We start from the raw sequence: 25,205 nt of genomic DNA on the forward strand, positions 1-25,205 counted from the left end.
CTAGTAGAAGAGAGCTGGATTCTCATATTTGCTTCTGCATTCAATCTGATGCAATATCATATGTCATGTAACCTCTAGGAAGCTCCATTATATACTCACGAGAAAATGAGAATGAAAAAGTCAAATGTCATCTTAGTATTATGATGAAAATAGTTTTGACCTTGTGAACTCCTGAAAAGACCTCGGGGCCCCCAAGGGTCACTAGATCACACTCTGAGAACTGCTAAGGTACTGTGTACATCGGTCCATAATTTGTATAGGTCATATGGTTGAGAAGTACAGGTGGTTAAGAGTGTGGTACCTGGAGCCATACTGCCTGGGTCTGAATCCAGATCTTCTAACATTAATGGTATGACCTTGAGCAAGTTACAAGTTTCCTTGTCTATCAAATAGGGGTGGTAGCTGTACATCCCATAGGGCTGTCGTGGGGGTTAGTAGAATTTTGTGAAGGTTTAGTATAGTGCCTGAAGCATGTAACAGTTTGGTAAATATTAGCTGCTCTTTTTTTTTTTTTTGCGGTACGCGGGCCTCTCACTGTTGTGGCCTCTCCCGTTGCGGAGCACAGGCTCCGGCCACACAGACTCAGCGGCCATGGCTCACGGGCCCAGCCGCTCCGCGGCACGTGGGATCTTCCTGGACCGGGGCACGAACCCACGTCCCCTGCATCGGCAGGCGGACTCTCAACCACTGCGCCACCAGGGAAGCCCAGCTGCTGTTGTTCTTATGATTAAATTTCTATCTAAGAACGTCTTGTACCTATTTAAGATGGTCTACGTATACGGGCTTGAATGATGCATTATTTTTTGCCAAGACTTTTGACCCTGCCCCTAGAGTGGGACCATGAGGCATCAAGAGTCCTCAGGATTGAACTCCCCAAAATACTAACGCAAGGCTCTTCCCCAGCTGGGCCACCTCCACCCTGGCTGTGCCAAGGACATAGCGGTGACCATGAAGTCAGACGTGCCCATCAACCTGAAGAAGATGGGGATCGAGTGCAAGCTCTCCAAGATCATGTTTCAGCTCCCTGCAGACCAGGTCCCCGACTGGGACGACCGCATGCGCACGGTCAAGTGGGTGGATGTGCTCAGAAACACGCCCGGGACTTTCACTACAAAACAAAAAGTGAGTAGGGACACCAAGCCCCAGTCTGGCCAGGCCTGCCATGCTTGGATGCCTTCTGCCCTCAAGCTCAGTGTCTCATCATTTCCTTCTTTCATGGATAAAGGAAATGGTCCCTGTTCCACCTGACCTGGGTTTCCAAAGCGGTGAACTGAACTTCCAAGCAAGCCACCTGCCATCCACACTACATGGACCACACAAACCACACACCTTAATTGGTAGAGCTTTCATTGAAGGATTTTTTTTTAATTAATTAATTATTTATTTATTTGGCTGCACCGGGTCTTAGTTGCATCATGCAAGATCTTCGTTGCCGCATGCAGGATCTTTGTTGTGGCTTGTGGGATCTTCATTTGTGGTGTGCAGGATCTAGTTTCCTGAACAGGGATTGAACCCAGGCGCCCTGCATTGGGAGCTCAGAGTCTTAGTCACTGGACCACCAGGGAAGTCCCTCTCATTTAAGTCTTGATATCTAGTTTCTAGTTGAGCAAATTCCTCCCACCTCTTTCTTCTTCAGAAACCTCATGGCTATTCTTTTAGCTACTTCCTTTTTCCCCTCAGTGTCCAGAATTAAGTTAATTATAATCTATTTCTTGTGTCAGAATCCCATCTTTGGTCCATGCGTGCCCCTCCTTTAATTATCCCTTCGTTGGTTTCTTTTTAATAATATAATAAACAGGGACGAACCCACACCCAACACAGGAAGTATAACCAGGATTACCTGGGTGGTTCTCAGCCATCCCACCCCTGCCTGTCTCTAAGACGTGGTCGCTACCCTGGGATCTCATTCCCTTGATTTTTGTTTTTATTTCTTTTTAAAATTAACCTATGCATTCTAAAAAGCATATTGTTTAGGTGTAGTTTTTAACTTTATTTTCTTTAAAGGTCATTGCGTGTGGTCATCTGTATCGTGGCAGGCGGCTGTAGCACACCCGTGTCCCTGCTATATAGAAGTGCATTATTATTTACCCATTCTTCTTTTGAAAATTAGTTGGGGTTTGCTACTGTGGACAGTGTTTCTGTGAGCATTATAGTTCATGCCACACGGTGTTCATTTGCAGGAGTTTATATTCCTAAACTGCGTCACAGGAAGTGGAATTGCTGAGTCACAGGATGTGTGAATGCTCAGCTTCCCAAGAAAATGCCCAAGCATTTCCAAAGTGGTTCTTTGCTAGTAGGAGTATAAATTGGTACAGCCCACTTTGGAAAGCACTTGGGTATTATCTTAGAAAAATAAGAGTATTAGTCATTTTATTTTTGATACACTCTTTTATTCCTGTCTTTGTCTGCAAACGTGCTTGCCATATTTATCACTCATATTTTGACTTTAATGAATCTTTTCATGATTATCTCCATATTGTTTTATTCTGAAGTATTTTGCTTATTCTTTGCCCTTTACTTTTCTAAATAATTTTTTAATCCATTTAAACAAGTACTGTGAAAACCCTGATAGACACTTGATTGGAATTGGATTGTATCTATATATCAGTTTAGGAAGGATTGATAATTTTATAACATAATTCATCCTTTCCACTAGCAAGGTATATCTCTCTATTTAGGTCTTCTTAAAGATTTTTTTTTTTTACTACCATTCATTTTCTTTAATAGAAATAAGACTCTTTAGGTTTTTTAAATTTGTTTTTGAGTCCATTTTATTAAATTATTCTTCTAGGAATTTTCCCTTCAACTAAGTTTTCATATGCATCTTCATAAAATTATTCACAGTATTTTCTTATCGTCTGTTTAAATGTCTGTAGGATGGATGGTGATATCTCCCTTTTCATTTATGATATTGATGTGTATTTTCTCTTTTTTTCTTCTTGATCATTCTCACCACAGGTTTTCTAAATCTTTTCAAATAAACAGCTTTTAGTTTCATTGGTTCTCTCTGTTTTAGATTTATTTTCTGTTTCATTAATATCTATTCCTACCTTTATGATTTCCTTTATTCTACCTTCTTGGAGTGTATCTGACCCCAAAACTCATGCCTGTGCAGTCGTGATGCTCTCAGTAATTTCTTGTTCAATTTCTTCCTTTCCTATTTCTGAGTCATTTTAGGTTTGGCCTCATCATTTCTTCTGGAACTTGAATCTGTGAGTTGGTTCTCATTTGCCTGGGTAGGAAGCACTGTTTTATCTCCCCATTATTCCTGTGAGGCAGGTGTCTCTGCATCACTGAGGACACGGCTGCCTTTGTTACAGGTGATAGAGACGGATCCTGAGCCTGCTTACTCAGTACTAGAAGAAAACTACCAAGAACTGCAGCTGCAGATCAGTGCCCACGTGAATTTCGCTTCATACAAGTGCCAGACGAGCGATGTGCACTTTAAGGAGACACTGGTTCACCAGACCCGAGTGTTTGAGTGAGTCATCAAAAGCCTCCTGACACTCTCAGAGAAGTTCTTTAACTCCATCATTCACTGGCTCCTTCATCAAACATTTATTTAGTGTCCACAACAGCGTAGACCAGACATCACATCTGCGCACCAGAGGGTCTTTGTAGGTCCAATGAAACATTCAGACCCACAAAACTATTGAAGTTCACACTTGAAATCAAGGTGTAGACCTGGAAACACAGTCTTACCGGGAAGGTGGCATCAGGCAGTGGGCTTCGGTGGGAAGAGTCCTTGCAACAGCCCGTATCACCACCCAGGAACTATTCCTGTTGCCCCTGCCCCAGGTGACAGCTCGGACAATACCTACGCTAGCGGGCATGGGGTCCATCTTAGCTTAGAAGGCCGTGACCAACAGAAGCCAACATTTCTCGTAACCACTCCATGGCTATAGCTTCCAGGATCCCTGCAGGGGACGTGCCCAGTTACAAGAGTCACTACACTCAGAGAACCCCAGTGCTATGGCCTCCCTCCAGGGAATCACGATTCTTCGCAGTCCAGCCCAAAGCAAGTTACCAATCAGGCGTCATTTTTACTATAAACAAAGTTGTCTAATAATATGGCTGACATTTCTCTCTTACCAGGCTTCCACGGAAACAGAACTAGAAAATTAATTCAAAGTTGAAATTGTCCTTAGAAGGAGAAAGGGTTATGTTAACCCTTTATCCACACTCAGGTGATACAAGGATGCTGTGGGTCCTGCTCTCAAAGAGCTCGTAGTGGGTGTTGGGGGAATGGGTGAAAATAGTTCAACTGATGGTTGCAGTACAGTGCTCTGGGTTTGCAGGAAGCATACCTAAAGCAGACCAAGATATAGGGAGAGACAAGTGTGGACAAAGTGGTGGCCCAGCTGAACTTTGGAGGAGAAATAGGAGGTGGCCAGGTGAGGAAGTGAGAAAAAGGGCCTTCAGGCAGAGAGAGCAACACAGACAGAGAGAAAGCCTGTGACTGTTCTTTGAGAATTACAAACACAAAAGCGTAAGCCACTGACATTTCTGCATTGTAAAAATTAGTAATTAACTTGTTCAACTCATTCTGCATTTGTGGCACTTAAGGCGTCCTCTCAAATTAGTATAGAACCAAAAGGTAGGAAGCAGGAAGTGGTATCTTCTGCTGACGGCCATTTCACCTACAGCAGGGGTCAGCAGACTCTGGCCCGTGGACCAAACCCAGCCAGCTGCTTATTTTTACAGATACAGTTATGTGGACACACAGCTGTGCCCGTCTGTTTATTATCGTCCACGGCTGCTTCTGCACTTCCACAGCAGAGGGAGCAGTTGCTGCAGAAATCTCTGGCACGCGAAGCCAAAAACCTTACTCTCTGGCCCTTTACAGAGCATTTGTTCACTCCTGGACCTAAACCAAGAATGCGTTTTTACTAAAAGTATTCTGTTCCGCTGAGATTTCTCCTCTTTATAAAAATTTACTTTAGGATAAAGACCAGTGCTCATAAATTCACACAATCCATAAATTCACACAAGCCCCTGAGGCCAAAGCACCTTGACTTCAGGCACAGCTACATGGTCTACCTGGACCGGATAATGGGAATCTAACCCCTAAACCCCACCTTTAGACCTACTGCCCCACCGCAACTCTCAGCTCCTACTTCTCCCCTAAAACTGGGAAGAGCGTGTGTGTTTCTTTCTCTTGCACAACCATTTTCTTACATCAGGGCCTCATCCTCTTGCTGTGACTGTGATCAAGTTTAATCGTGATTCCAGAAAAAGCTTCTATCTCCCAGTTCTTGTCTTAGAGCAGGGAAACTTGAGACAAGAAAAGTCTCCACTAATTGAGAATTTGAGACAAGTATGTGTCTCAGCCAGTGAAGACATCTGAGGCAGGGGTCAAATGGTTTCTGACCACAAGGACATTGTTTCTGGTGGAAAGTGATTCAGGAAAGGAGAGGCTTTGGAATTTGCACCCGAGGAAGGTGCTGTCTTGTGAAATAGAGTTTGTTTCCTCTCTCATGGGAATTTTTCAGGATTACCATGATGCAGGCTGAGAGCTCATTGCACAGGCTGCCAGTAGTATGCAAGATGATTTAAGTGCTAAACATCTGCATACTTTTACTTTTAATAGCTATATATATATTTTGTGTGTGTGTTTTAGAAGGAAATGTAACAAGTATATCGCATGCATGACTTCAGATAAAATTGCTTAAAACTTGTCTTTGAAGAAATATTTAAGAAACCAAGTGACTTAAAAAAGTTAACGGTACAGATGATGTGCAGACAGGACAAAAATCTGAAGCACGTTTCTGAATTCCATTCCCTGATCTGTTTGCAGGTTTGAACTGATTAATTCAGGAAATGTGCAGCTGGAATTCAGCTGGATCTCAGAAGAGACGGCAAAGGCTGTCAGCTTTGCAATGCCAGACAACCAAGGTAAGTGCAGTGACGGGTAAAACCCAGGGCTTGAACTGGGTCCCCAGTTATTACAAGAGGCTTGTTCATGGAGAAGCAAGCACTGCTCCAACGGCCCCCTAAGAAGCAAAGGAGAAGCAGAGCAGAGGCCTCCTGGCATCTGCAGAGCCAAAAGGGCCTGAGAAACTCAAGAGCTGAGATCTGCCTTCCTGGGGCCCACACAGATCCCTAGGAATCTTTTCTTTTAGATCTTAACCTTCTGGAAGATTACAGACTCTTGGAGAAACTGATGAAAGCTATGAACTGTCTCCCCAGGAAAATACACACCCATGCCCAATTTGCACTTTAAAAAGAGCCCAACACTTAGTGGGCAATTATCCATTAATTCTCTTTCAACTTGGAGTTTCCCAGACCTTCCTAATGAGCCCTTTTCTATGGGCCCCCAGATTATGAACCCCTACTTTAAAGCAATGATTCTCCAAAGATTATGTTCACAGCCCATTATTCTTGAGGCACGTGACCCACAGACATCTACTTGACCCACCCCCTTGAGCCAAAAGAAAACAAACATGAAAACTTGATGTAATTAATGGAAGTGTTTTTCATGAGTCTCATGTGAGAGATGGGAGCCCATTCTTTGGGCCCTGGGGCCCAAAGTATACCTGCTAGCAGAGGTGAGCCCACAGAGGGTGCCTAGGGCCTGTGAGTGGGCTGCCCTATACCTGCTCTCCCATGGCAGGTGCAGAATATCACTGGCGCTCTATCTGCCCCCAGGTTTCTCCCAAAATGACCAGCTTAGCCAGGGCACGCTGCACACAGGCAGCACCCTGGACAGTGCCATGGACCACTGGAACGAAGCTTCCCTGCCACCCTTCTCTGTGGAGCCCGTCTCAGGCATGGTGCCCGTGGGGAAGACCCAGAAGCTCAAAGTGAAATTCTCCCCAATGGAGGTTGGAGACTTCGAGAGCAATCTTCTCTGCCAGTAAGGAGATGATCTCCCAGCACAAAGCACTGCAGCTCCTAGCCCCTCTTCTGTCCCACCACTCCCACCATTCTTTCCAGCCCCAGACCCCTCCTCAGCCCCACATTGCCACATTTCCCTTTGGAGGACAAGGAGAATCCATTCTTTTGTATAGCTCATCAACCCTCTGTAGACCCTGCCTCCCGCCCACCTCCCCTTCCCGGCCACGTACAGGATTCCACTGGGCAACAGGATGGTGGGCAGCCAGCTGGGTTCCAGTCCTGGGGCAAGCATGAACTTGGGAAAGCTTTCTTGTACCTTTTCTGAGACTCAGTTTCCTCCTATGTAAAATGCAAATGACAATACCCACCTTGTAGAGTTGTGAAGACTAAATGAGCTAATTCAAGTGAAGAGCTTTGAACAGTGCCTGGCACGCAATAAGTACAATAAACATTAGGTGGTGGTGGCGATGGAGGAGGTGGACCTGGTACATAGTAAGCGAGGGACAGATGGGACCCAGGTCCAGATAGAGGAGAGTCAATCCAGTAACATCTGGCATTGAAAGTCCCTGATGTGGTACCCACTCCCCGGCCAGCTCCATGGAGAACACCTACCTTAGAGGAAGTCTGTGATCCATGGCATAGGGTGGCAGAGACCTATGTGAACAATAAGACCTATAGAAACCCTGCAATCACACTGCAGGGACCTTTCCCACACCTGGGCCACCTAAGCTTGGTGCTGGGGCTCGAGGTCTGCTCACATCTAGTGTGCTTTCTCCAAGGAGCTCAGGGTAGTTTTGTAAGGATGTCTGAGTCCTTTTCTGTATCCCACTAGATGCCTATGAAAGAGCCCAGAGGGAAAAACTCTGTGCTGACCTTACAGCAGGGAGGTTTTCTCACCATTGGCAAAGGAAGTAACTTGAGGCCATAGTAAGGTACACAGAAGGAACCAGAATTCAGGCCTCTCATACTCAGCCCATTCATGCATCCATCCACTCCACAATTAATTAGTGACCACCTACTATGTACCATGTACTGTTCAAGGCACTGAGGTTATATTGCTGACCGAGACAGACCCAGCCTCTGCTCTCATGGAGTTCACATTCTGATGGGTGTCATATTCATTTACAACCACGAAAGCAAAAATCGATTAAAAAGTTAAAAATAGATCAAAATAACCTTATCCCCTCAGGATTCCTAACCTGCCACCTGGAGAGCAAGGCCCAGTCCTGTCAGCAAAAGGGCGGAGCTCCCTGCCCTTCTGCCATTTTGACCTGAAAGACTCAGACTACATCAGCGGTCATCGGCGCAACCCAGATCTCCCAGGGCCTCGTGGTGGGGCTCTGGATCCAAACACCCGGGTGATTGAGTTCACCAGCGTGGGCATAGGAGAGAAGTATCTCCGGTGAGTCATTTAGGTTTGCACTAGTTGAGTTCATATCCGTCAGTCCTTCTAAAAACTCAGAGTAGCAAGCTACACTGACACGTAGAAGCACGCTTGCTGTCCTGGGGTCTGACTTCAGAGAACTGCCTCCGTGAGGAAGCTGTCTTCTGTCTCCCTGGTTTTGACACTCTGGAAAACTTGGAAGACATAAAAATAGGATCCCTGACCACTGCCTTGACCACAGAGGATCACTGGAACAGAAGAGCCCTTGGTGTCATTATTATTCCAAAGTCCAGAACTCTAGCCACACTTGGGATCCCCAAGTGAGATGCAGTTTTTGTTTCTGCAGCAACGAAGTGCTCAGAACAGTTCTGATTCCCACATAAAGGAAGTGTGCTAGGGAACAGTCTAGAAAAGTTTCTCTTAATCCTCAAGCCCCTCTCTCACTCTCTGCTATCGATTCTTCCCCCCTCGGCCAGGACTTTTACAATACTGAACCCGACCAATAGCACCTACTCCTTCTGCTGGGTCTCTGAAGAAACTGAAAGTCTCCAGAACCCTCCAGCCTTCACATGCCTTACAGAAAAGGGCCTCATCCTCCCTGAAAAGAAAGCTGAGGTGTGTATGAATGGGGACCGCTTGACCCAGGACTTTATTAATTCTATGCCCCTCTGCATAGCAGGTCTGCGGTAGAGCATGGGTAGAGTTAGGGAGAACAGCCTAAGGGTGTGTCCATCAACAAGTGTTTCTTGAGTGGCTACTCTATGTGTTAGGCAGTCCTCATGGACAAGACAAACCCGAGCTCTCTTGGTTGGCCATGGAGAAACAGAAGTTTTAAAAATTGAGATTATTAAAGCAAGGAAAGGAGAGTTGGACACCAATGCCTGGAGACTCTACTAGGACTCATACAAGAATAAGAAGTAAAGAGTTATTTTTGTCCAAGGGACTGACAGCAATGAAAGGACACAGATGTATTTTTACTTGGTCAGGCCAAAGGGCAAAACAGAAAAGTGGAGTCATGTTCCATGGTTTAGTCCTAATGTCCACACAGTGATTTGGAGCAGAGGGACAGACTTAAAGAAATACGAACTTGCTGGCCAAAACAGATCTGTGGACTCTATATCCTGTAAATTCCACAGAGAATCTTGGAGGCAGAAATAAATCCATGAAACAGAAATTCCGAATTCAGTTGCCTTCAGGAAGACCATACAAATGAATGACGCAGGCCAAGGGGACAGTGATAGGGAATGATGGGCACCAGGGCTGGCTGGCCACAGTGCTTCTCTGGAAGGTCACCATACAGAGCAATGGGCTCAGCATTGCTGGTTCTCCCAGACTTTTCAGGAAAAGCCCAAATTACAAGCTTCCACCTTGAATCTTTCCATTTTTACATGCCATCCAGAGACATGGCATGAAATATGGTAGCCTAGCCAGCAGAGCCTGTGAGTGGGGTAGACCCCCTGAGAAATACTTGGTGGGCTGGGCAAACAGAGATTGATGTTGCTGTTACAGCTAAACTTACGTGCCCTTACAAAGAGGGTAGAAAGGAAGTGATGACCTGGTAGTGTCCACCCGCATAACCCCAGGGCTGGCAAGCCTCTAAGGGCACATGGAGTAAACACACAGAAGTGCCTCTAACTGCTCTGCTCCAACCTGTCTTCTCAGATTATCTTCCAGTTCACACCTTTCCATCTGGACATCTCGGAAGCATTCTGGACTTTCTTAATCCCCGAACACAACATCACAGTCCCTTTCCTGCTGGTAGGCAAAGCCACTGACCCTCTCATCAATCTGGACCAGTCACATCTCAACTTCAGTTGTCTCCTCATTGGTAAGGCTGCCCTGTTGGTTTATATTTAGAATTGGCATGACCTGTGGGGAAGGGGCGTGGGACCACCCCAGCAATGCGCTGCAGGAGCAGACATGGGCAGGGAGCTCTTCCTGGTGCCTTCCAGAAGCATGTCAGAGGGCCTCTATCACTATTCACAGGGCCACAAAATATTCAACCTCTCAATCTAATTTCCATCAAGTGTCTTCTAAACCCACACACCAATAACCTAAGGAAATTTAGGAGGCTTGCTACAGAGCCTACTTGGAAGATTCCTTTGGGGCCTGGACTGACTATGTTTATTTCCAGATCCCCACGTCAGCCCCATCCTGCTTGCACGTGCCCCCAGATTATGGCTGTATCTGTTTGCTTCTTGTTCTGTGCCAAAGTGATCACATTTCTCTGCCACCTTTTCACACTTTTATCCAGCTCAACAAATATTACCGAGCCCCTTGTGTGAGCCAGGCACTCTTCTGTGAGCTGGGAATGCGATGGACAAAGCCCAAGTACCGACCGTCATGATGGTTACATTCTAGTAGCAGGAAGCAGACTACCAAAACATGACAAAGCAAAATGTATAGCATGTCAGATGTTGATAAGTGTTCCAGAGAAGAATAAAGCAGGGTAGGGGAATAAGGAATGCTAGTGGGCAGTGGGAAGGTGACATTTGAGGTGAGACTTGAAGGACATAAAGGAAGTGATTGGCAAGTCCCTTATAACACTGTGAATCTATCACATGGATGTGATGTTTTGTGTGTGTGTGTGTGTGTGTGTGTGTGTGTGTGTAAAATACAACTAAAGTCAGAGGATTTTTTAGTAATTCATTAGATTTTATTATTTATAAAAGTAATATTCTTTATACATCAATCAATATGGTGTTGTATAAGGAAAAATGTAATAATCATTCCCCCCCATTCTATCTCATCCTTTCCTTTCTGTCAAAGGAAGCCAGTGTTAACAATGTGATGTGTATTACTTCCATACATTTCTTATACTGATACATATAAACAGATAGGAGGAGATTGTGGCATTTAGTAAGGTTTTGAACAAATAAATGAGCAAGGTAGCATAAGAATAATAAGACAAACAGGGTTTAATCTAGGAATGCAATGATGGTGCATTTCAATATAATTGTTACATCAACAGATTAAAGAAGAACCAGGTGATCATACTGATACATACTGAAAAGTCATTTCTAAAATTCAGCAGACATTCTCAACAAAAACTCTAATAGTAAAATAGAAATAGAGGGGAAACCGTGAATAAAGGAGATTAACCAAAGTCAAGGGGCAGATATTATCTGGTAATAAACTACTAAAGTCACTTCAATTAAAGTCAGGAATTAGGCAAGGATGTTCATTATCACCGTCATTATTGAACACTTTCTTAGTGATTTTAGCAAATACAATAGAACAAGAAAATTAAATAATTGACAAACATTGGGGAAAAAAGAGGCAAAATTATCTCATTATGCTGTTGCTGATGACTGCATACATAGATAACCTCAAGAGACTCTAGAGAAAAGCAAAACAAACTACTAGAATCAACAAGATAATGTAGGAATGACTGGATGCAAGACGTGTGCAAAAATCAATGGTTTCTCTTTCTTTTAGCAGTAAGCACCTAGAAACAAACAAAAAATTCCATTCATAAGACCTATATGATAGCTAAGGATAAATGTAACGAGAAAAGCACAGGACCTATGTGAATAAAACTATAAAATCTTATTAAAATGCCCCCAAACAAGATCTGAACATTTGTCAATTCTCCCAAAATTAAATGCAAATTTAACCGAGTTTCAATTAAAATCCCAACTAGGGTTGTCAGGTAAAATACAAGATGCACAGTTAAATCTGAATTTCAGATAACAATGAATAGTAGTTCAGAATGCCAAGCAATATGCAATATTTGGGACATACTTATACTAAAAAATTATTTGCTAAATCTGGCAACCTTAGTTCCAAAATGATTGGGGTGAGGGAGGAGTTGGAAAAAATGATTCTGAAGTTCATGTGGAAAAATAAATGCTCTACAATAGTCAAGGAAAGTAAGAAAAAGCAAAACAGTGATAGGAGATGTATTAGTCAGGGCCCTGTCAGCACGCTGGTGACATACCCAAAGCCTAATTCGAAAGAGTCCGACGCAGGGGTTGTTTACAGAGATATGGGCAGGGCTGAGGGGCCTACCAGCCCCCATTAACAAAAGCAGGAAGGCATCGGGTCTGAAGGAACAAGGAGGATCCCAGGAGAGCTGTGACCCAGGCAGAGCAGCCACCTAAGAGGAACAGGCAGTTGATGGGGTAAAGTTCTAGAAGGAAGAGGTAGAGTCCCTTTGGGAGGAAGGATCCTTGTAGAGCAAAAAGAAGGAAGAGAGGAGGCCAAAGGCCGAGGAGCTGGGAAGAGGAAGGGAAAGAAGCTGCGGAGCCTCTTCTACGAAGGCTTCCTCGTGCCTCCTGAGGTGGACCAGGAGCAGGCACGAGGCCTCCCTGAGGGCAGTGTTTCCCCCTCCAGGCAGAGAGGCCAGGGAGACCGTGAAGATCATCAACAAGGAGGAGCAGAGGTTCCATTTTGCCTTCCAGGACACCTCCCGATATTCTGAAGGTTTCAGCAGCAGCCTGGTCGTGTGTCCCATGGAAGGCTGGGTCCCACCGCTGTCCAGGTAAACAGAAAGGAAGGCCCCCAGGACTGCACTCGCCCAACATGGCAGGGTCCCAGGCCCACCAGCCAGGAGAATCGGTTTCCCTTCGAGTGCCCCGTCCCTGAAGTCTCTCCCCACTCTAAAATTTAGATATTACAATTCCATCTCTGTCCTACTTATTCCCTGTTGTCAATTTTCCTAGTGAATTGTAGAGCATTGAGAACTTTAAGCTCTTGTTCTCAGTATTTTCTTATGTTTATATTCTTCTCCTTGCTATCCACTGTGTTTGCAAATCCATAAAGCAGTGGCCTGCCGTGCCTGGCAAATCTTCAAAATTCATCGTGATTTGGAGTTAGGATGCCTTTTCCTCCTAGTGTGTAATAGTTTAGTATTAGCCTTCTTTAACAGGTTGGTCTAGTCATCTAATCTGCTGTCTTCGTCCCCAACCAGGTTCCCAATTGATATTTTCTTCACACCGAAGCAGGAAGGAGAAGTGAACTTCAATTTGATCTGCAATGTGGAAAAGAAAGCCCACCCTCTGACCTTAAATGTCAAGGCTCAGGGCTACTCTATGAATGTAGAGGTCAAGTGCAAGGACAAGACTGGCACCGTCACTCTCTTGACTCCCAACCAGACCACGACTCTCAACTTCTATGAGGTAAAGATGAGAGAGGGCCTCGCTCTCTCTGTTTCCACACTGGCTGGGAAAAGCAGTACAAGTGAATAGTCGCTGAATCTCTGTTTCAAATGCCGGGGAGACCAGGAGAACAGAAACAGGCCAGGAGCAGCTCCACCCCCAGAATGTGTATGGTTCTGATGTGAAAGCTTATTTTACTTTCCAGAGGGTGGAGAGATGGGAGAGAAGGGGGAAATGCTTGTCTTAAACCTACAGAAGGATGTTTTGCTACCAAGTGAGATCTAGGAATTAAATTGTCATCTCACTCTTCTCACCTAGTAGCTCTTGCTGGGCTCTCTGACTACTCTCTGAGCTAATGAAACTCAACTCGCGAAAATCATCTGCCTTCACTATTTCCCACAGGGTGTTTTCCCCCAACGTGTTGCGTATCCTGACCCCACAGAAGGGAAGCATGGTTTGCATTCACTCAACATTCAACTCTGTTCTCTCTCAGGTGGCGTTGAATGAATGTGTCCAGTGTGAATTCAGCTTCATCAACACCGGCAAGTTCAACTTCAGCTTCCAGGCAGAGCTATCCGGCCCCAAGTCCCTGCTGCAGTACTTGGAATTTTCACCCATGGATGGCAGTGTGGATGTGGGGCAGAGTGCACAGGCCTCCCTGTCTTTCCAGCCATTTAAGAAATGTGTCTTGAAGGGCCTGGAACTCAAAATCAAGGTGAGACCATTTAACATTGTCCAACACTGAACACATTCACAGCATTCTGTCTTGAGAACTATGTCTGATGGCCACCCTTAGCTGCAAGGAAGGATGGGAAGTCAAGCATGTTTCCCAGGCACATTGGCAGCCAGAGTCCTGCTAATGAGGAGGCCCTGGGAGGCAGCTGTTGGGTAAGGACTGGCAGTCTCTGCACACCCCTCCGCCTTCAGGCTGAATCATCGCTGCAGGAGCAAAGCAAGAGCCAATGTCGGGCCCAGGTGCAGAGTAGTCCACCTTGCTTTCCTTAAATAAACATGTAAACTGTTTATCAGAATCTCTGCAGATGGAGCCCTGAGACCTGAATTTTTTTTAAGCACTCGACTGTTCCCCTCCTTCACCTGAGGGCGTAAGGGCCCTTTCCTCTCACTTGTAATCACACTCCACCTGCCATTCCCTTCCCACAGATCAGCCACGGTCCAACATTTTTGTGCAGCATCTCGGGCTGTGCCGTGAGCCCAGCCGTCCATTTCTCCTTCACCAGCTACAACTTTGGGACCTGCTTCATCTACCAAGCTGGGATGCCCCCATACAAACAAATCCTAGTTGTCTCCAGCAAGGAAGAGACGTCTATGAGGTAAGCAGACTTCCCAGAGCTTCCAGATGATTCTGCCACTCCTGTGGGTCCTACAGCCTCCACACAGGTGGGGTCCTGCCAGGACAGAAAAGGAAGGATTCTGGGAAAGCCTCAGACACAGGTGGGCGTGAATCCTGAGTCTCCTTTCCCCGCCGCTAACACTCATACTTGGATAGCCATGAGCTACTCTGCTAAAAAAAAATCCTCTTCTGGAAATGAGGAGGGCAATGCCGAGTGACCTGACAAGAGGTTCGATGGCTTCCATTTATTTTCCGCATGTAATAGATGTGGGAACTGAGGTTTGGAGAGTTAAAAAGTTAATTTCTCAGGCAAGTGACCTTGCAGTAAATGGCAGATCTAAACTGAGATCTAAACTGATTCAAATCCAGCCTCTCTTTGCCATCCCTGTGTAGAATGTTCCAGTCCAGGTTTCTGGGCCCTATTCCAGACCTAAGAAAACAAAACTGGCCCAGAGACCTATGTTTATTCAAAGTTCTCCAGGTTAGTACTCTGCAAGTGAACTTGCTTCAGCGTCAGAAATGTTGTATGTCTGCAATGTCCAGTGCGGTAGCCTACAGCTGCACGTGACTGTGGGGCACTTGAAATGTGGCTAGTGCCACTGCAGAACAGAACTTCATTTTATTTTATTTTAATTAATTTTAACTTTAAGAGCCACGTGTGTCTAGTGGCTACCATATCACATAGCACAGGTCTAGGTTCAGATCCCAGCACTTCCCTAGCTATGTGACCTTGGGCAAAATTTTTAAACTCTCTGTGCCTCTGTCTCCTTGCCTGAAGTGGGGGATAGTCGTACCTCCCCACAGGGCTATTAAAAGGATTAAATTAGTTCCTTTAGAGAGAGTACTTAGAACAGTGCCCGGAACATAGGAAATGCTCAGTTTTTTTTATCTGCTGCTACTGTTGTGGCGGTGATGGTGGTGATGGTGCTGGTGATGATGATTCTCCTGAATGTTAAATTACAAGAGTGTCATGTACTTTTAAATACTAATTTAAAATCTTATCTACCTACACTCCTCCTTGCCTGATTTAATCTGAGTCTTGCTTTGCTTAAGGCGTGGCGCTCTATTTTATTGCCTCAGCCAGAGTCCTTCTCTAAATACCCGGAAGGCAGATGAGGAGGGGCTGTAATGGAGGTCTACGTGCTTCCTGCCCACACGTGAAGGGGGGTGGACATGATCTTTGAAGGTCCCTTCTAGTTGAGCAATTAGCAATAATAATAAGAGCTCACCTTTATGGAATGTTTCCTCTGTACCCTGTCTAGTGACTGATTTGGTCACTTTATCTCATTTAATCCTCACAACAATTTTATGAGGTAGCCATCACTACCCGCATTTTACAGAGGAGGAAACAGAGACCCAGATGGGCTGAGTAAACTGTTCTCAGGTCACATGGCTAGTTAGGGATAGAACCCGGATCCACACTCCTGTCTGTCTGACTCTGGACACATACTCCTCCCCACTGTGCTTTACCACCCAGTTACTTCAGGAAGCCCCCCCTTCTTATGAAAGGGTACAAAACCATGAGCTGCATTATGAAGGAAGAGAGGATAAAGAAAGTGAAAAGAGCACCGGGCAAAAGGTCATGAGACTTTGCATTTGAGGCCTGGCTCTGCCAGGACCTCTGGATGTGATCTGGGGGAAGTAACTCGACAGTGCCCGGGAGACCACGGGCTGGATCACTGCTGAAGTCCCTTCCAGCCCTTACATTTGGACTCCAGGAAAACTGGGCAGGACATCAAGCAGTGGATCCAGCTCAGAGAAACAAGGGACAAAATCTCCCCCACTGGGTCAGGCATCCGAGAGCTTACACACCTTCCTCCTGATCTTCTCCAGCTTAGAGTGTTTGTATACCAACACCAGCCACCTCGAGGTGAACTTCCGAGTTGATGTGGTGAAGCCAGGAAAGACACTGGAGATTCCCATCATCTTTTATCCTCGAGAAAGTATCAATTATCGAGAACTCATCCCCTTTGAAATCAATGGGCTCTCACAACAAGTAGTTGAAATCAAAGGGAAAGGCACTGAAATGAAGGTAAGAGCCAGTTGGGGAGATCCTCGGGCTGGGCGCCCCTCCTTCTTGCCCTTCTTTGCCCACCTGAGCCCACCTTCCACCCCCTCCAAGTCTCCTGCCCCCAAGCTGCTCTGTCAGGGGGTCAACCAGTCCCACCAAGGGGTGAATCGTCAGATCAGACCCAAGTGAATCACATAGATCTCATTCAATACCAAACTTTACTGTATCAAAGGATACAAGTAATCACAGGAGGTCACTGGAGAAACACTCTTTTTCTTGGAGAAGTTTGAGACTATCAGATGCAGCATCCCGAGCATGTCCTCTTCGTCCCACATTAGGGCGTGTAGTGTTTTCAGGTTACGAGGTAAGACTTGTTTTAAGCTCTGTATGCAGACAAACCTTTCAGTCATGGGACATTTTTCCTTAACACCACACAGACTGACATTCTCCAGCCAGCCACAACTCCCAGGATCCTATTTGACTGAGGGCCTTCCTTCTAACCAGGTGCTCCTACTAGGAAGGGACTGGTCCTGTCCTGCTGCTAATCCCTTTCTTCCCAGTGTCTGGTTAACATTTAAAGTGTCTGTCTGGTAGGAGTATTTGCGTTTCATAGGGAGTTTTGGAAAACTGAAGACCTTCCAAGATCCTCGGCAATGCATGGGACGTTTCAGCAGCCAAGAGAAAATGGGAGGGGTGTATTCCGGCAGCCTTCCCATCAAGCCGGAGAGCAACAGGACCAGGCCACCTGGTGTGTCTGCACCCGCGCCAGTGATGGGGTCTCTTCTGATGTCATTGATTCATTCGAGTGTTCATTCTTTCATCACTCATTCAGCACCCATTGTGTCAGGTGCTTGCAGAAATCCTGCAGAGGAGGCTTAAGCGTGTTCTCTCACCTCCAGGAGTTCACAGGGTGGGGCTGGAGACCCTTGCCTTTGTACACAAAATGGAAACATATGGGCAGGATAGAAAGAGCGTGTAGGGGAGGGGTGCAGTTTAGTGACTGGTCAAATGACAGTGACCAGTGGGTGCTATTCGTGTGGGTCACGTCATCCTGGAGGACAAGGCCCAGCCTGACCTTGGCCTGATCCAGGTCAGCATTTTGATCAGTACTTCAGATGAGGACTTTGAAATGTACGTGCTTCTCCCACCTCCGCTGCCACCATCACCTCTCACTCCTAAAGGCTCTCTCTCCTGCCCTCTTCCAGTCCATCTCCACAGAGGAGTGAGCCAGGGCACCCTCCCAAGACACACACTTGATGGGGCTGCTCCAGGCTGCACTGGCTTCCCACTTCTCCCAGAAGAAAGCCTGACCCCTCTGCGAACTGTCTTCCCGTGTCTCCCTCTCGCTCCCAGCCACGGGCTGGGAGTCCAGTCCACTCCCTCCAGCTCAGGGCCTCGCCACAGCTTGTCTCCTCCCTCGGGATCCAGCCCCACACCCCCCTGACGCAAACCCACAGGATCCCACCCTTCCTTTAGCTCTCAGTAGGAACATGCCTTCCTCAGGGAAGCCTCCCTCACCCCCAGGCTGCCTCAGCCCCTTGTACCCTGAGCTTTTCCTTCCTAACATCTCTGAACCCAGCCGTAATTATGTGATTGTGCAACAAGTTGTTTAGTGGGCATTTTAAGCACATAAATGTTTGTTGAGTGGGCGAATGCCCATCCAATGTGAAGAATGAGGGACACAGAAAGAGAAGGAAGCAGCCTTGCCTCACCAGGGTACCCATATCATATTTCTTTTTCTCATTAACTGATGAACCCTCCTTCCCTGCGCTCTTTCTTGTCCCACAGATTTTAGTCCTCAATCCAGCCAATAGGACTGTGAAGTTAGGAGCTGTCCTGCCTGGACAGGTGGCGAAGAAAACGATTTCCATCATGAACGACAGCCAAGCCCAGCTCACATTTGACCTGTCAGCCCTGTTCTCGATTCCAGAACTCCAGGACCCCAAGGTTGGTGCTCGGGCCCCTAGTGGCATCTTCATGCCCCATCCCTCCCCCCACCCCCTGCCCCGATGACAGGGATGGCCACAGTAGCAACACTGACACCTCACGGTTCTCGTGCACCTTCAGTGTGCCGGGCAGTTCTGAGAGCTCTCCCTGTGCTGCCTCTGGTCACCTTCACAGAAACAGTGTAGGGTGGTGCTTCTACGATTCTCATTTTACATGTAAGGAAACCAAGGCTTGGAGAGGCTGCATGCCTCTAGAGGGCAACAGTGATGTAGAAAGAGAAGTGCCCTTGCTGGATTCAGAAGATCTGGGCTCTAATGAATATACATATATCATCACAGCAGAAAATTTGAAAAATACGGAAAATCACAAAGCAGAACATTTCGCCTATAATCTCATACCCAGAAATAATCACTTAACATTTTGGTACCTATCTTTCCCCTGTTTTTCCTACACATTTTTAAAATAAAATATTAACATTCAGATTGTTTTGAAACCTGCTTTTCCCAAATTGAAATAGCTCCTAAACATTCAATGTCATTTGTGCCTCTATACCTCCATTATGCAGATGGACCAATCCTCTGTTTCTGCTCATCTCAGGTGTTCCTGATTTTTTATTTTTATAAGCAGCATTGTAATATCCATGTAAACAAAACTTTGTGTGAATCCATGACCTTCTGCTTAATACATACTCCTAGGAGTGGGCTCCTTGGACCAAAAGGAAGAGTATGTTTCGATATACGTCACTCATCTGCCCCCGAAAGCTTGTCCCTCCTTCCACTTCAATCCGCTGTGTGAAAGAAGCATGCTTGTTGCCAAATCCATGTCCTCGAGCTCCCTAAATAGAGAAGCTACAGTCCTGGCTGCCGTCTACCCATCTCACAGTGTTTGGGTGGCCCTTTGAAGATGGACCAGGTGTATTTCATTTTGAGGATGGACTATATCCATTCCTTCATTCAATTCATTCTTACATTTACTCAGTAAGTCAGTGCTACGTGCTGGAAATACAAAGGCGTGGCTTAGTCAGCTTGGGCTGCCATAACAGAACACCACAGACTGGGTGGCTTAAACAACAGACATTTATTTTCTTACAGTTCTGGAGGCTGGAAGTCTGACATCAGGGTGCCAACATAGTTTCTGGTGAGGACGCTCCTCCTGGCTTGCAGACGACCACCTTCTTGCTGTGTCCCCACATGTCAGAGAGACGGCAAGCTCCAGCTCTCCGGTGTCCCTTTTTATAAGGGCGCTAATCTCATCATTAGGGTCCCACTCTCTTGACCTCATTCTAAACCTAATTACCTCCCAAAGGCCCCATCTCCAAACACTACTCACATATGGACTTGGGAGGACACAATTCAGTCCATAGTAAGGTGAATATGACATAGACTTTGGTCTGGTGGAGTTCACAGTCTTTTGGGGTCACAGACACATGAACAGTCCCAGGAAAGCCTAGAAGCTGCAGAAGCAGGGTGCGATTCAGGACCAGGGCTGCTCAGAGGAGGGCCTCACAGTGGAGAGAGGTCTGAACTGCGTCTTACAGGATGAAGAGGTATCTCCCAGGCAGACAGGTTGAGGAAGAGTGTTTCTGGCAGGGAAGATTATATAGGCTCAAAGGGGTTGATGCTTTTGGAATCCTAGGTGTGATTCAATGTGGTAGGAGTGTTGTGGACCATCTGAGGATTGCAGGATACAGGAACACTGGCTGTGAGAGGCCAACCAAAGCAGGAGACCCAGTGGGCATCTCGTCCTTGGACCCCACATCACCCACTTTGCCATCCAGAGAAAGAGGGAAAACTTGCTGCTTCCCTTTCTTCATTAATCCAAAGTAAATTCCTCATTCCAGTGGGTCAGGGCCCCTCACAGTTCGGCTGCACCAGTTCTGCCTCTTGAGGTGGTGAGACGAAAGCTGCCAGAATGGCCTGGACCGGCACTGTCACCCCGGGGGGTCACTTCCATCATTGTGTTTTGAGAAATCTCTAAGGTCACTTTCCTATTGTGATTCTCAGCCGTTATCTCACTCCCCCCGCCCCCCTCCCTGCCCGCCACAATCCACTTCCGGTGGTACGGAAGGGAGCTCAAGGATGAAAAGGGCTTGACTTCCTTCAAGCTGATTTTGATTTGATTTTTACCAGGACCAAGGGGAGAGAGCAGCCCCTTATATTCAAGTTCCAACAGCGGTTCTCAAACTTTAGAACACATGAGTCCTCAAATGCAGGTTCCAAGCTCTCCTAAGGAGACTGGTTCTCTTGGGCTGGGGCAGGACCCAAGAGTCTGCCTTTTAACCAGCACACTGGGAAATGTGATGCAGGGAGCCCAGGGAGCGCGCCTTGAAAACCACCGGAGCACTGAGTCTTTTGTACTTGCTCTTACTGTTTCCTCCACCAGAGAACAGGGGTTGGAAAGAGAATTAACACTGATTGAATGCCTGTTACGTGCCACACGTTTTGTACGGGTGGTCTGGGTCTTCACCGTAGAGTAAATCACAGAAAGTTTCAGTAACTCACCACAGGTGACACAGCTGGTGAGAGGGCAGAATGATATTACACCTGGCCTGATACGGTCCCAGCAGCAGGACCCCCTGAAACGGAGCCTCAGGAGCACCCCACCCTCAGCTGCTGAGGCTCGTTGTCATTTTATCCAGGTCATCACCTTGACACCATCCCGCAACATCACCCTGAAGCCCAAAGAGGTCCGGAAGCTGGAAGTCAACTTCGCCCCGAAGAAGCGTGTCCCTCCCTTCTCCGAAGAGGTGTTCATGGAGTGCATGGGGCTCCTGCGGCCCCTCTTCCTCCTCAGCGGCTGCTGCCAGGCCCTGGAGATCTCCCTGGACCAGAAACATCTTCCCTTCGGAACAGTCGTGTGTCAGACACAAGCCACGCGTCACGTCCTCATGTTGAACACAGGCGACGTGGGTGCGAGGTAGGAGAGCCCTCTGGGCCTGGATTCCCATTTAACTATCCCAGGACCCTCTAAAGTGGTTAAGATATTGTCCCCATTTCACAGATGAAGTTGAGGCTCAAAGTGGTTATATGACTTGCCAGCAGGGACCCACCCAGGCACTACTTGGGGAATGCTGCCATCGCCGTGCCCGCTGCACACCACACACCTGCAGGGGGCACCCTTCACACCGACCTCAGTTGAACAGTGCCCTGAGGCTGTGGTATGGCAGCCTTGGCACTGGAAGCACTGGTCTGCACCATCCACCCTCTGTGTCCTACCTGGACCAAGTGCCAGACCACAGAGGGGGTGACCACACAGGGCCATCGGATCCCAGTGCCACCAAGAATAGGGGCAACTGTCATGTGAAGGGATCATCTCCACCCCCCTGGTCAGACCTGAGAGGCAGTGCAGGGAGCAGCTATGGCCACAGTCTCAGGAGGGTTCCAGTCCTGGCCCGACCACATCCTAGCTGTGTGACCTCGGGTACACGTGTAAGCGTGTTCACGCACATGCCCCTCAGTGTGCCACTTCCCACCCTGCTCAGCCCCAAGGGAGAGCCTGGAGATCCCACCCAGGAATGACCTGGCCTTTGTCCCACTGCCTCTGCTTTGCCCAGTAGTCTGAACCTCCCAGCTAAAAGCACAGGCAAAATCTCTTTTCTCAGCAGGATTGAGGACACCCCAAGGATATTAGTAAACTACTTTGTCTCCTTTTGTCTTGGAAAAGGTTTAAATGGGATGCCAGAAAATTTGAGCCTCATTTCTCCATCAGCCCGGAAGAGGGCTATATCACCGCAGGCATGGAGGTTTCTTTCGAAGTGACTTACCATCCTACTGAGGTGGGCAAGGAGACCCTCCGTAAAAACTTGCTCTGCTTCATCCAGGGTGGCAGTCCTCTGAGCCTAACCCTGTCTGGAGTCTGCGTGGGACCACCTTCGGTAAAAGAGGTCAGTAGGTGCTGCCCACAGATGGGCCAGTGGCCAGAGTGGGCCCAGCAAGCCCCACAGGAGAACTCAGTCAGGCCTTCTAGAAACAAGTGGCCCTGTTCAAACAGTCCTTGGTGCCCACATCAAACATGTAGACCTGCTCCCTCCTACCATAGGGCCTTCGCACATGCTGTTCCCACCGCTGATATATTCATTTCCCCCTCTTCATCTAGTTAATTCCTATTTATTCTTCAGCTCTCAACTCAAGCATCTCATTCTCAGGGAAGGTTGTATTGACATCTTGGGCTAGATCAAATTCTGTGATAAGCTCTTTAAGTAAGGGGTGAACACCTTTCGCTTTCTCTATGGTTAAAAAGTGGGCTTGGGGGGCTTCCCTGGTGGCGCAGTGGTTGAGAGTCCACCTGCCGATGCAGGGGACATGGGTTCATGCCCCAGTCCGGGAGGATCCCACATGCCGCGGAGCAGCTGGGCCGGTGAGCCATGGCCGCTGAGCCTGTGTACCCGGAGCCTGTGCTCCGCAACGGGAGAGGCCACAACAGTAAGAGGCCCGCGTACAGAAAGAAAGAACGAAAGAAGGAAGGGAGGAAGGGAGGAAGGGAGGAAGGAAGAAAAAAATGGGCTTGGGTTAATCCTCTGCTAGCCCTGTTCCTGGAAACCTAACAGTGGAAACCTGATAGTTCCTGGCAACACTGCTTATGGTCATAGACACCTGATCTCCATCTCCTGTTGTTTCAACAATGTTATATAAATGGAATCATGCAGTATGCTATAAATGTGTATGTACAAGTCTTGGCAAGAATACATGCTTTCATTTCCTTGGGTAAGTATGTAATAGTGGAATGGCTGGGTCATAGGGTAGGTATATGTTTACCTTTTTAAGAACCTACCAAATTGTTTTCCAAAGTGGTTGTGTCATTTTTTACATTCCCATCAGCCACGTCTGACATTTCCACTTGTGCCGCATCCCTGCCAATACTTGATATGGTCAGTTTTTTTTAATTTTAGTCATTCTAACAGGTACGTGGTGATATCTCATTGTGGTTTTTAATTTGCATTTTCCTAACGACTAATGATGTTAAGCATCTTTTCAGGTACTTATTTGCCATCCATATATCTTCTTTGTTGAAGTGTCTGTTCAGATCTCCTATTTTTATTTGGGTTGTTTGTTTTCTTACTATTGAGTTTTGAGAGCTCTCTGTATATTCAGGACACAAGTTTTAAATTTAGATCCTCAGTCTGTTTAGAGTTCATTTTCATATGTAGTGTAAGACAGGAATCAAAATTCATTTTTTTTTTGTACATGGATATCCAGTTCCAGCAGCATTTATTTAATCGATTATCCTTTCTCCACCGAACTGCCTTTGTACTTTGGTCAGAAACCAATTGATAATATATGTGTGGGTCTCTTGCTAAACTCTGTTCTCGTCCCACTGGTGATCTCTTTAACTCTCTTCACACCACTGCGACATTGTCCACGTTGCTAAGCTCAATGGCTAGTTCTCATGGCTCATCTTACTTGACCTGTCGATAGCATTTGACACCTTGAACAAGCCCCTCCTCTTTCACGCACTTCCTTCATTACATGGCCTCCAGGGTACCACCCTCTCCTGGCTTTCCACCCACCTTATTAGCTGCCGCTTCTTGTCTCTTCTTCTGATTTTTCTTAACATTGGAACACGCCAGTCAGGAATTAGTCCTGAAATTCCTTCTTTTTTCCTAAATACACTTACTTCTTGATAATTTCATCCAGTTTCTTGGCCTGAAAAAAACATTGCTATACTGACAACACCCAAATATATATAGAGAGAGGTAGATATAGATAGATAGATAGATAGATATAGATAGATATCTATATATCTATAGATATAGATATAGATATATAGATATCTATATATATATATATGGCCTGAACCTTTCCTTGAACTCCAGATTTGTAAATTCCACTGCCTGCTTAAGGTGCCTGTTTTCTTCCAGGTGGTGAATTTCACCTGCCAGGTACGCTCCAAGCACACACAGACCATCATGCTTTCAAACCACACCAACCAAACCTGGAATCTGCACCCCATCTTTGAAGGCGAGCACTGGGAGGGGCCCGATTTCATCACCCTGGAGCCCCATCAGCAAAGCAAGCCCTATGAGATTACCTACCGGCCCCGCACCTTGAATGTGGAGAACCGCAAGCATCAGGTAGGTTGAGCCCCACCTCCCCCACTGTTTTCCTGGCATGGTTGGAGGAAGGAGTTGTGTGAGAGAGAATGTTAAAACAAGAGGGGACCCCACAAATGATATTGGATCCACGGGGAATCATGTCCAAAGCTTATCAAGTCCACAGCTTCCCTTTTCGTCCATGTATTTTCATGTTTAGGGGATTCTCTTGGAACCAGGGGCTCAGTTCTAAAATGGAGTCCTCAACTAAGCATCAAGCAATTGATACTTAGTTTAAGTGCACAAATAGCATCATAGTGACTGTAATAAAAATGAAAAAAAAAAAGAAGCCACAGTCTTCCACCTCCCCTCCCCAAAAAGAGCTGTTTTCTTCCGTCTTCACTACCAGTCCTTATTCAAATACAGCCATAGCTACCATCACAGCATCCTCAGTTTTGCATCCTGTTTACTTTTACTTTACATTATATCATGAGCATTTTTCTATTTAACTATGTAATCTTTGTGATAATCATTTTTAACGACCGACT

The 25,205-nt window shown here is 46.5% G+C and overlaps 1 protein-coding gene across 1 annotated transcript in view; it reads left to right on the top strand.

Annotated features, from left to right (window-relative positions):
* Window positions 1-25,205, top strand: part of HYDIN (HYDIN axonemal central pair apparatus protein) — a gene marked incomplete at its 5' end in the record, with an annotated part of 342,250 nt that overhangs the window by 299,188 nt on the left and 17,857 nt on the right. Inside the window, 16 exons of the mRNA XM_082677828.1 lie at window positions 904-1,122; window positions 3,321-3,481; window positions 5,798-5,895; window positions 6,649-6,856; window positions 8,027-8,239; window positions 8,698-8,836; window positions 9,884-10,049; window positions 12,557-12,704; window positions 13,134-13,341; window positions 13,814-14,035; window positions 14,482-14,651; window positions 16,505-16,703; window positions 18,471-18,629; window positions 21,268-21,545; window positions 22,293-22,512; window positions 24,487-24,699. Of these exons, the coding sequence (XP_082533954.1) occupies window positions 904-1,122; window positions 3,321-3,481; window positions 5,798-5,895; window positions 6,649-6,856; window positions 8,027-8,239; window positions 8,698-8,836; window positions 9,884-10,049; window positions 12,557-12,704; window positions 13,134-13,341; window positions 13,814-14,035; window positions 14,482-14,651; window positions 16,505-16,703; window positions 18,471-18,629; window positions 21,268-21,545; window positions 22,293-22,512; window positions 24,487-24,699 (3,021 nt within the window). The remainder of the gene's footprint in view (window positions 1-903; window positions 1,123-3,320; window positions 3,482-5,797; window positions 5,896-6,648; window positions 6,857-8,026; window positions 8,240-8,697; window positions 8,837-9,883; window positions 10,050-12,556; window positions 12,705-13,133; window positions 13,342-13,813; window positions 14,036-14,481; window positions 14,652-16,504; window positions 16,704-18,470; window positions 18,630-21,267; window positions 21,546-22,292; window positions 22,513-24,486; window positions 24,700-25,205) is intronic.

Source organism: Grampus griseus (assembly GCF_964374135.1).
Source record: "Grampus griseus genome assembly, chromosome: 19".
NCBI lineage: Eukaryota > Metazoa > Chordata > Mammalia > Artiodactyla > Delphinidae > Grampus > Grampus griseus.